The sequence below is a fragment of the Colletotrichum abscissum genome (genome assembly GCF_030869225.1).
Source record: "Colletotrichum abscissum strain IMI 504890 chromosome Unknown Scaffold_12.1, whole genome shotgun sequence".
NCBI classification, from domain to species: domain Eukaryota; kingdom Fungi; phylum Ascomycota; class Sordariomycetes; order Glomerellales; family Glomerellaceae; genus Colletotrichum; species Colletotrichum abscissum.
This window is the reverse complement of record NW_026850010.1, coordinates 815,709-826,411: the sequence shown is the minus strand read 5'-3', so window position 1 is coordinate 826,411 and position 10,703 is coordinate 815,709. Positions and strand designations below refer to the sequence as shown.

Here is a 10,703-nt window from a genome sequence, read left to right as displayed (position 1 = left end):
GAACATGTTGGACAAAAGACGACAAGCGCAATTAGAACACCTAGATGAGCTGAAACACCTTCATCGCATAGGCTGCCCTCATTGGGGTTCTTCGAATGGCTAATCACTGACACGCTGTCCTTTTCTTCTTCTGCTCTGGAGAAGATGGAGGTCTTGATTGAGTTGGAGGGGGAGAGTCGGTTGATGCGAATTAGAGCTCCCATCCCTGCGCCCATCCGGTACTGCTTATTTTTGAGTTCGTTCTAGAAGGCGAGGTTTTCTTCCTGCAGAAGGGTGTCTGGGCTATTTGGTTCTAGTTCTCTGGGCAAGGAGTCTAAAAGTCCGGCTTGGCTGGGCTCGCGATCGTTATTCGGATCAGACCCACGTTTCGGGGTGTCAGTTCGCAGTCGTAGGCTTTTACAACCGGCGGGATGATCCGCCTGTTTGGGTCCAACTTGCTATATGACGGAAGAGTGCAGTACTGGATTGGGTGATTGGTCATGAGGTTCTGACGCCGAGGGCACAACAAGGAAGACGGACCAAGAACATGGGATGACGAACCCAAGTGGCTGCTGGAAAAGGATGGGATGTACATGAGAAAGTTCAATAATTCCAATTTCTCATTTCTAGACTTTCCCCATTCGCTTGACAACTTGCTGCTCTAATTACAACTACCTCTGCACTTCCTCCATCGTTAACGACCGTGCTACAATGCCACACTGGCGCCGTTGAAACAAGCCCCGAGTTTCGGACCTTTTGCCGGCGGCGGCCGCCGGTGCGGCGTTACAGTGGGAACGCCAGTGCTGAAAAGAGACCGTTTCGGGGTCTTTTCTTCCCAGACCGGATACTTGAGATGTTGAGAGAACCCCTCCCTCCCTGCGCTTGTATGACATTGTCCTACCGCGTGGGATAGTCCCACGTGTAATGAATGACCTACTTGTAAATACATTCTAATGATGGCTTATATAAGTTGTTCTCCTCCATCTGCCATTCCATCTTAGCTACTTAGCTAATGAAGGACGTGCAACATGTCACTTGAATAAACAGACTTTCTTCTGAAAATCAAAAGTCATCACTCAAGACTCCTCCGCGCCCCGTGTCGACATCCATACTTCACTCTCGCTCGGGACACTTGAACTCACGCACTACTCACTTTGTCAACTGAGTTGCCAACTTCGCGAGCATCCTCATTTCTCGTCATCTACCCCGGGTGGGCTTCTCATGCGGAGCACAAACTCCACTAGCGCCACTTTCCCCCGTCCACATCCTGCTCCGTACCGCGCCGTTCACTTATCGACCTACCTCTCTCGGTAACCACCCTGGGAAGCCCGAACCTAGGCATTACGTATAGGATCATTATACCTTCAACGCTCAAGTTCTGACCTATCCTATTGACTGCTGCTCCTCCTTAACCGACTACCGGCATTATATCCCCCGTCGACTAGACAACCTGATCCCTCTTCATCGGCTAGATTCCCCGAAAACCTGGACCCGGACTAAGGGGGACTAATCTATCTGTGTACCTGTCCTTGCGCATTCCCATCTCCGAACTCGCTGCACATTACGCCCTTGTTTGACAGACGCCATCTACATTTTTTCAGAGATCTCATACAAATCATTGACCTTTGATTATTTATTCTCCCAAAGAGACTGAAATAACATCGCCTTTCATCTCATAATACTTCCTCTGGCCCCCAAATCAGACTTGCCCCGCCATCTCATCATCACCACCGTTCCCCATCGGTTATCGCGATCGATAACCCCGCACCGCGCGCGACTCACCATGCCCCTCACCAGCGAGTCCCTCCACTCGGCGCAAGCAAGCGAATTCGCAAAGTTCGCCAGCCGAAGGAGTGTCGTTCACAGTACAAAGGGAATCGTATCTTGCACGCAGCCGCTGGCCGCAAAATGTGGTATCGAAATTCTCCAAGCTGGCGGTAATGCCGCTGTAAGTCGCGCCTCACTCTGCCGAGTCAATATATCCACGATCAAGACTAACAGCAAGTGATCAGGATGCCGCCGTTGCAGTTGGTTAGTCGAACCACCCGGTTTATCGGCGTCCTCGAAATGAAGCAATCATTTTGAAAAGTGAAATCAGATCGCTAATGAATATGCCTTGTTTCTAGCTGCCGGACTGAACATGACAGAGCCGTGCTCCACTGGCATCGGCGGTGACATGTTCATCCTCTTCTACGATGCAGCAACCAAGAAGGTCTCGGCCATGAATGGCTCCGGCCGTTCGGCTCAGAAGTCAACGCTCGAGACCATCCGCAAGGACCTCGGCATCAAGGAGGGCGCATCGGGCAAGATCCCCATGAAGAGCGTCCACGCCGTGACCGTCCCCGGTGCCGCCTCAGGCTGGGTCGACACCATTGAGCGTTTTGGCAGCGGCAAGGTCTCCCTCGAGCGTGTGCTATCCCCGGCTATCGAGCTCGGAGAGAAGGGATTCCCTGTCTCGGAGCTGACGAGCCACTACGTACGTTCTCAAATCTTCTACGATCCCAGATTTCAAGTCGTGTGTAGACAATTATCTAGATGTGGTTACTGAAACCTTTGACAGTGGAACACAGCAGAGCCGCAGATCAGAGAGGCATCTCCCAACTTCTCAGAAATGCTGAAGAAGGACCCCAACGCGTCAGACGGCGTGAGAGCGCCCAACCCCGGCGAGATCATGAAGAACCCCACCCTGGCGCAGACCTTCCGCACTCTCGCAAAGGAGGGTAAGAAGGGCTTCTACACGGGGCGCATCGCCGAAGAGCTTGTCAAGGTCGTCAAGGATCTCGGCGGCCACCTGGAGTTGGACGATCTGGCTCACCACCTCGAGCTGGGAAGCGAGCCCGTCGACCCAATCTCACTCAAGTTCAAGCCTGCCCTCAAAAAGGAGGCCAACGGCGCGTCATCCGGCGGCGGCGGCGACGGTGCCGTCGAGGTCTGGGAGCACCCGCCCAACGGCCAGGGCATCGTCGCCCTCATGGCCCTCGGCATCATCCAGGAGCTCCAGGACTCGGGCGTCGTCCCCGCCTGGTCCGCGGAAGACCACAACACGGCGCCCTACCTCCACGCCATCATCGAGGCCCTCCGCCTCGGCTTCACCGACGCGAGCTGGTACGTCACCGACCCCAACGTCGTCACCGTGCCCTCGGCCGGCCTCATCTCGCGCGAGTACTCGGCCGCCCGCGCAAAGCTCTTCGACCCGACAAAGGCCACGCGGAAGCTCCACGTCGGCGAGCCCCCCAACCACGTCTCCCCCGCCCTCCAGAGCAGCGACACCGTCTACTTCTCCGTCTCGGACGAGCACGGCAACGCCGCGTCCTTCATCAACAGCAACTACGGCGGTTTCGGCACCTGCATCATCCCCAGGGGCTGCGGCTTCACGCTGCAGAACCGCGGCGCCAACTTCAGCCTCGACGCGGACCACCCCAACAGGCTGGCGCCCGGGAAGCGGCCCTACCACACCATCATCCCCGGCATGGTGACCAACGCGGCGGACGGGTCGCTGCACAGCGCTTTCGGCGTCATGGGCGGGTTCATGCAGCCCCAGGGCCACGTGCAGGTTCTCCTCGGCCAGCTGGTCGCGGGTCTCACGCCGCAGCAGACGCTCGATGCGCCGCGCGTGTGTATCGTCGCGGGCCTGCCCGAGAGGGACGCCGACTTTGACTGGACTGTCAGCGTGGAGGAGGGCATGCCGGAGGAGACGGTGGAGGGCCTGCGGAAGCTCGGGCACAAGGTTGAGGTGGTTACCGGATCTGAGAGGGGGCTGTTTGGCCGCGGGCAGATCATCAGACATACCGTCGATACGGTTGAGGGGACGGGCGTGTGGTCTGCGGGAAGTGACCCGCGCGGTGACGGTGCTGCGTACCCGGCACTCTAAGGTGCCCTGAGGTCGAGTCTTCAGATAATTTGTAGCCGTAATATTATGTACATGATGTGGAAAATGGGACTGGAGCTAGTCTTCTGTCATTCGAAAGGTACGACTGTCATAGTGTTCATCCCATCTTCATCATTGAGGTTCCTAGTCACCCGGTCACCGTATATTCGACGCAGCGTCCAAACCTATCACTAAGCCACTCGGGGTAGGTGGTCGAGGGGTTCATGGGGGAAGACCCGAGTGTGGACCTCAGTCTCTTTGAACATCATATTTCGACGTTTAGTTTTTTGTTCGATCCCATATCGAGGAACTGTCTTTTGCTCCTTCGAGTCACTTGCCTCCGTGCAGCATGCCAACCAACGATGGTGCCTATCGGTTACAATAGGTTCGCCTTTGGATCTTGATTGCGCGAAAGAATCTCGCTGTATCGAAACGCCACCCTCCGGGTTCCTCTCGCGATATCTTCACTTGATTGCGTAGGAGGAAAAGGTGATAGCATCGCCGCACCCACGTCCCACATCATCCTTCCAACGTGACTTTCAGCTGCGTAAAAAAGAGTACATGATTAAAAATCTTTAGGTCTTTGCCAATAAATACCACTCTATTTCCTCCGGCTATGATCCACGCATAGCTTGCCCCTTTCCTTTGGTATGATACAGTTGTACAATTCTCAACGCTTTTCCAGCGCGGGATTTCTGGCTTTCCTTTGCTCTTACTCCTTCTTCTCGCCCTCGCCCTCGGTCTCGGCAAGGACCTTCTTCTCCTCGAGAAGCTTGGCCAGCTCGCCGTTCTGGTGCATGGAAACGAGAATGTCGCAGCCGCCGACAAACTCCTTGTCGACGTAGAGTTGGGGGATCGTGGGCCAGTCAGAGAACTCCTTGATACCTATTCGCAAACACCAAAGGTCAGCGTTCCGTTCGCTCCGATGCAAAAGTCCAGGCCAGTGCGTTTGTTTCGAGTCGCCGTGCAGAGCGTATCGACATACCTTGACGCAGCTCGGGATCGGCCAGGACGTTGAAGGCGGCAAACTTGGAGGGGTCGACGCCCTGGAGGCCGAGGATCTGGATCGAGGCGCGGGAGAAGCCGCACTGGGGGGTCTCGGGGGTTCCCTTCATGAAGAGCACGACGGGCGCGGAGCCGACGGCGTTCTCGATGGCCTGCTTCGTCTCGTCGGAGATGAGGCGGTGCTGGGTGAGGAAGGGGAGCGGGGCCCGGAAGGCGATTGGGCGCGCCGCCGGCCGGACGGCTTGCCTTGCGAAATTCTGTGAAAAGACAAACACACCAACGATTAGCGATTGCGCACCAGGACGGTAGGAACTGTTTAGACTATTCTTGGAATCGAGTCTGTCTGAACTCACTGAGCGGAGGAACGTCCTTGAGAACATATTGGCTGTGGAGTGGGTGTGTTGAAGGAGTGGTCAACGGGGGAAGGCAGTTGATGAGAAATGCGAAAATGTCATGGGATTGCGGAATGGGTGATGTAATCCGAGGTGTGGTTCTCGGTGAGGGAGCTTGGGCCTTGGCTCACCGACGTCACCGAGGTCGGACTCCATGTGGGCTGCCCGGAGCGCCAATCAGTGTACGGCAAATGTCATCCCCCAGCCCAAGCTCACGATACCCATCTCGGGTACTCTGATTCTGACTGCTCTCTGGATCATTCTAACAGGCGTTGAACGAATGAATTTGCCTGATTGATTACAGTACGCCCTCTTTCTTTTCCTCTCGCTCAGCCCGCTCCAAACCGACGGATCTTCTCCTTCACTATGTGCATACGTAGCACATGCATAGCGATTCGCATGTCTAACATATCTTGTTGGTTATGGACCCATGGATCACCGTAAAGGGGGGGGGTGGCGCAACTGGATAACCGCCTTCGTACAGCATGAGAAGATATGTGGAACAAGAACTTGACAGAAGCAATCTCAAAAGAATACCGTGCTTGCTGGGACTATGTGCTATAACCAAGTCTCCACGCCACATCTGCCCTCATCCGCAAGTGACCTTCCCACTTATTACCTTCGTTTCTGTCTATTTCTTCAGTGTCTTTATGGCCAAGTGAGCTAGAGAGATAACGGTCATACAAACAAGATCAGACATACCAAGAGGACAACCTCATTTGAATTTCTTCCGATAACTTTTTATGTGACACGGTATCACAGGCCAAGCCTTGCCTCCGTCACCTTGACTATGTCCTCCCACGACATCATCGCACCGCCCCCCGTGTCACCGCAAGCAAGCGTCTTCTCAATCGGTCTCAACACCTCAAACCACGACCACTCCTCCTCGAGCACCTTGACCTGCTTTGCAGTGATGGGATGCGCATACATGGCCGAGTTCATCGCGGTAGCCACGAGGATCTTCTTCTTCCGGCCGTCGATGAGCCCATCCGCATCCCATGCTCGGACCACACTCGTCTACAGAAGAATTAGCCACGATGCAGAACGTACATATCAGTTGTTCGATGCTCACCAGAAGGTTGTCTGAGAAGCCGTTGACGATTTTAGCCAACGTGTTTGCCGAGAGTGGCGCGATGAGCATTAGATCAGCCCCTTTACGAGTAAGTAGACGTTAGAAAACCCGAGCAAGTGAAAACACGGCACAGAAATATCTCGACTTACACCGCCGCAACTCGATATGCAGAATCGACGAACCCCGCCGCCAAGGTTGCACCCACTCGTCCGCGTCCAAGTGAATGCCTTCAACATTCGGCAGTGCTCTTATTGCGGCAAGAGAGGGCTGCTCCTCTGTTGAACCGTTCAGGAACTCTGTTGCCGAAGCCGTGAGGATGACTCTGATGGCGAGGTTCTTGTGGTGGCCGAGGGCCTTGATGATGTTGGGCAGTTTGATTGTGGCAACCGAGCCGCTGGCGCATAGTAGAAGATGGGTCTTGCCATCGGAGCGGGATGCCGCGACTGCTGCGGCCGGATCGTCTGAGACGCCCACTTTGGACATTTTGAAGTAAAGTTGGACGCTGTAGAGTCTCTGACAGTAACGTATACTAGACAGTGTACGCCGTGGAAAATGGTCTTTGCGGACGCGGAGGGTGCCAGAACGTGGCTATCCGTCGCCTTCGGCGAATGGCGGATTCTCTGATTGTGGCGTTCTTTCTTCAAGCTGAAATCTGACTTAAGCCTCTTTTCCTTTCACTTAAAGTGCGTCTAAGTGGGAAGTCGCGCCTCGTTTTGACGGTGCTGCTCAGAGGTTTAGCTTGTGAGTCATATGGGGAATACCGTGATTGAATCTCTCATCCAAATGATCGAGCGGGATGAAACTGGGAGTGTATTTCCATGGCATCCTAAAGATGACGATGAAAGAAGGAGATGCTTCAAGATGGCAAAGGTGTAACAAGAGCTCAAGGGTTCAACTGGGTGCTTCTCCACTCTAGAGTCAGAACCAGAAGGAAGACTTACGTATGAGACCGATTTGCGCGTGTTTCTTGGGTCAAAACTGCTATAGTGTTTTGGCCTGACAAGGAGCTTGGCTTGTGAAAATCTGGCACCGATAGCTTATAGATACCTTGGATTCCAGAGTAGTGTGTGAGACGAAGCAAGTTCCGACGGGCTGGGATGTGTAAGTCGAGGCCATTGGGGTCTCGCCGTTCTTAGTAATCTTTCGGAGGTACCTTAATCATGGGATCAGATCGGCCCCACCACCGCGCCGGGACGTTCTGGAATCTTACCAACAGTGCAGCAGCGGGCATTCAACGACGGACGTCTGGCACAAGCAAATAATGTACACGAACTTCATGCAGGTATTCGTCTTAGAAGCTTCTCAATATAACTGCAACTTGTTTGGACTATAAAAGTGGCGGAGGTCAATCTGAACCAATCTTGGTTCCTCGGACTTCGCTATTCAAGGTAGCTGACAAGATTCTGTGTAAGGTTCTTCCGACTTCGATTCAATAGTCTTACATACTACCATCAAGTGATTGCACTTTGCAATCAATGGCGAGACTATCATTCCATACGTGCCGACCCAAAAGGGTGCAGAACGGATGAACTGTAGCGATTAGCTAACGCGGTTTGACAGGCAGCGTAGATCTCATTGGCCAATCATGATTAGACCCACGAACCCGGACGTTTTGCGGGGTCCCAAATTTTTTTGACGGAGAGCGCAAGCCCATGTCCGACCAAAAAAATAAAAAGTCCAATTCTTGCACGGCCGAAACACGCATATTCCGAGGGAGCGAGCCACGATTAAAAAAAAACAGTATCATGGCGGCGGGCAGCAGCACATCTTCCTCCCTGACGTCAAATACCCTCACATTTGCGCCCGGCATGGCCGCTCAGCTCCCCAACGGCGGCGTCGTCGACGTAAAGGCCCTCTTCGACAACCTGGACGCCCAGAACCGACACGCCTTTCTCCAACCGCCGCCCGCGATCCCGTCCGCCTCTCTGCAGGTCGTCAAGGACACGCTCGATGCGTTCGCCGGCCAGATTAGCGACGAGCAGCTGCGCCTGCTCAAGGAGGCGACGAAGAAGCGCAAGCGGGCTGACGGCGGCGGCGCGAGACCCGATGTTCTCAAGATTCGCAAGGTCCATGTTGACGGGTTCGAGACGAGCCAGGTCTGGCAGCAGGCCCGTCGTATCATTCAGAGCGCTTTGAACCACTCCAAGGAGACACTACAGGAGCTCGAGGACCGGAATGAGGTTGTCACGAACGAGGACAATGGTTCAGAGAGCTCTATTCTCTCTTTCGAGACGGCTTCCGAAGATATTGACGACGACGAAGAGGGCTCCAGTGACGAGGAAGAGCTGTCAGGCTCTGATCTGGAAGACGCCGAAGAGGACTCTGATGCGGAGGAGCTCGAGGGCTCGGACGTTGAGGGTCTCACGGGTGATCTCGAAGACATGGACGAAGACAATGAGGAAGAGGATGGCGAAGAAGACGAGGAGGAAGAAGAGGATGATGAGGAGGAATACGTTGAGGATCCCAACGGTCTCAACGACGGTTTCTTCTCAATCGACGCCTTCAACAAGCAAACCCAGTGGTTCGAAGAGCAGGACGCGCGAGGAGACCCCAACACGGACGCCAACAGCGACGACGAAGACATCGACTGGAACGCCGACCCCATGGCACCATCAGCCAAGTCCAGCTCATCAAAAAACAAGGACACGGACATGGATATGGAAGACGACGCCGGCTCGGACGAGGAGGACTCGGAAGACGACGGGCCCACATTCGGCGACATGGACCTCAACGCCCCCGAGGGTGCCAGTGATGACGAGGACATGGACGACGCCATGGACAACGAGGAGGAGGAGTTCAACGCGAACGGCATCTACTTCAAGGACTTCTTCGCGCCGCCGGCGAAGAAGGCGTCCAAGGACGGCAAATACAAGAAGAACAAGTCCGTGCGGTTCGCGCCCAAGGCGGTCCAGGAGGAGGACGTCGAGCGCGCCATGGCGGACGTCAAGAAGGACCTCTTTGACGACGACTCTGACCACGGAGACGACTCGGACGACGCCCTGTCCGACGCCTCGGCGGGCGACCCGCGGTCGCGCCGGTCCGCGCACGAGAGGCGCCAGGCCAAGCTCGCCGAGGAGATCCGCAAGCTCGAGGCCGAGTCGGTCGCCAAGCGCCAGTGGACCCTGACCGGCGAGGCGTCCGCCGCCGAGCGCCCGATGAACTCGCTGCTCGAGGAGGACATGTCGTTTGAGCACCTGGGCAAGCCCGTCCCCATCATCACGGCCGAGGTCAGCGAGAGCATCGAGGAGCTCATCAAGCGGAGGATCCTGGCGCAGGACTTTGACGAGGTCGCCCGGCGCCGGCCCGGCGCGGAGAACATGCCCGAGAACACGCGCCGGGGCCTGGTCGAGCTGGACGACGCCAAGTCCGGCAAGGGCCTGGCGGAGATCTACGAGGAGGAGCACGTCAAGAACGCGGACCCGGACAACTACGTCAGCAAGTCGGACGAGAAGCTCGCCAAGGAAGAGGCGGAGATCGAGCGCATGTGGAAGGACCTGAGCGCCAAGCTGGACTCGCTGAGCAACTGGCACTACAAGCCCAAGGCGGCGGCGCCGTCGCTGACGGTGGTGTCGGACGCGGCGACGATCGCGATGGAGGACGCGCAGCCGGCGACGGCGCAGGGGGTCAGCGGCGGGCAGAGCATGATCGCGCCGCAGGAGGTGTACAAGGCCGGCAAGGAGACGGCGGAGAAGGGCGAGGTGGTGCTGGGCAAGAGCGGGCTGCCGATGGCGCGGGAGGAGATGTCGCGGGAGGACAAGGTGCGGCGGCGCCGGCGGGAGAAGGAGAGGATCCGCAAGGCGGGCGGGACGGACAAGAAGCCGCTCGGCAAGAAGGCGCAGATGCAGAAGGACACGATGGCGGATTTGAAGAAGGGCGGGGTCAAGGTGATCAACCGCAAGGGCGAGGTTGTCGGGCTCGACGGGAACAAGGCCAAGGCGGAGGTCAAGGCGACGAGCAGCAGCTTCAAGTTGTAGAGGGGTTCGCGAGTCACATCATGGAGCATGTTGTCACTGCGGTCGACGACGTCGTCGTCGTCGTTGTCGAGGTGTGGAGCAGCTATAGAGGAGGCAACTTTCCGGGACCGGCGTTGAGGCTCACGGGATATTGGAACCGACGTCTGGAGAACAAGACGACAAAAGCTCCAGCGAGTAATTTTCTCATGTATCACAATGCATATAGTACCCGGTCACTTGGGGACGAATCAAAAGTTTGGCAATGGACTTGACATCACTCACTTGCCTACCTACCCTTACCTAGCGGACTAGTTTCCTCGCCTACCTTGAGGCACCTCAAGATAGGTAGGTAAGGTAGGTAAAGGCGTAGCAGGCCATAAAGGCCGACGGTGATTATCGTCGCGCGCGCGCGGGGGGAGGTTTGCCAAGGAAGG

The 10,703-nt window shown here is 56.0% G+C and overlaps 4 protein-coding genes across 4 annotated transcripts; 2 read left to right on the top strand and 2 right to left on the bottom strand.

Moving 5' to 3' along the window:
• Window positions 1-1,762: 1,762 nt before the first annotated feature.
• CABS01_06001 (gamma-glutamyltranspeptidase) lies at window positions 1,763-3,850 on the top strand (the record flags this gene model as incomplete). The annotated part of the gene is made up of 4 exons (XM_060539368.1): window positions 1,763-1,927; window positions 1,992-2,010; window positions 2,106-2,455; window positions 2,540-3,850. The coding sequence occupies 4 exons, from the start codon at window positions 1,763-1,765 to the stop codon at window positions 3,848-3,850; spliced, it is 1,845 nt and encodes a 614-aa protein (XP_060404763.1).
• A 709-nt stretch (window positions 3,851-4,559) lies between these two features.
• Window positions 4,560-5,232, bottom strand: CABS01_06000 (glutaredoxin; the record flags this gene model as incomplete). The annotated part of the gene is made up of 3 exons (XM_060539367.1): window positions 4,560-4,732; window positions 4,833-5,109; window positions 5,206-5,232. 3 exons carry the CDS (start codon window positions 5,230-5,232, stop codon window positions 4,560-4,562), a joined length of 477 nt encoding a protein of 158 aa, XP_060404762.1.
• Window positions 5,233-6,000: 768 nt separating this feature from the next.
• CABS01_05999 (flavoprotein) lies at window positions 6,001-6,799 on the bottom strand (the record flags this gene model as incomplete). The annotated part of the gene is made up of 3 exons (XM_060539366.1): window positions 6,001-6,261; window positions 6,317-6,396; window positions 6,466-6,799. 3 exons carry the CDS (start codon window positions 6,797-6,799, stop codon window positions 6,001-6,003), a joined length of 675 nt encoding a protein of 224 aa, XP_060404761.1.
• Window positions 6,800-8,061: 1,262 nt separating this feature from the next.
• On the top strand, window positions 8,062-10,290 carry CABS01_05998 (U3 small nucleolar ribonucleoprotein Mpp10; the record flags this gene model as incomplete). Its single annotated transcript, XM_060539365.1, has 1 exon — window positions 8,062-10,290. One exon carries the CDS (start codon window positions 8,062-8,064, stop codon window positions 10,288-10,290), a length of 2,229 nt encoding a protein of 742 aa, XP_060404760.1.
• Window positions 10,291-10,703: the final 413 nt, after the last annotated feature.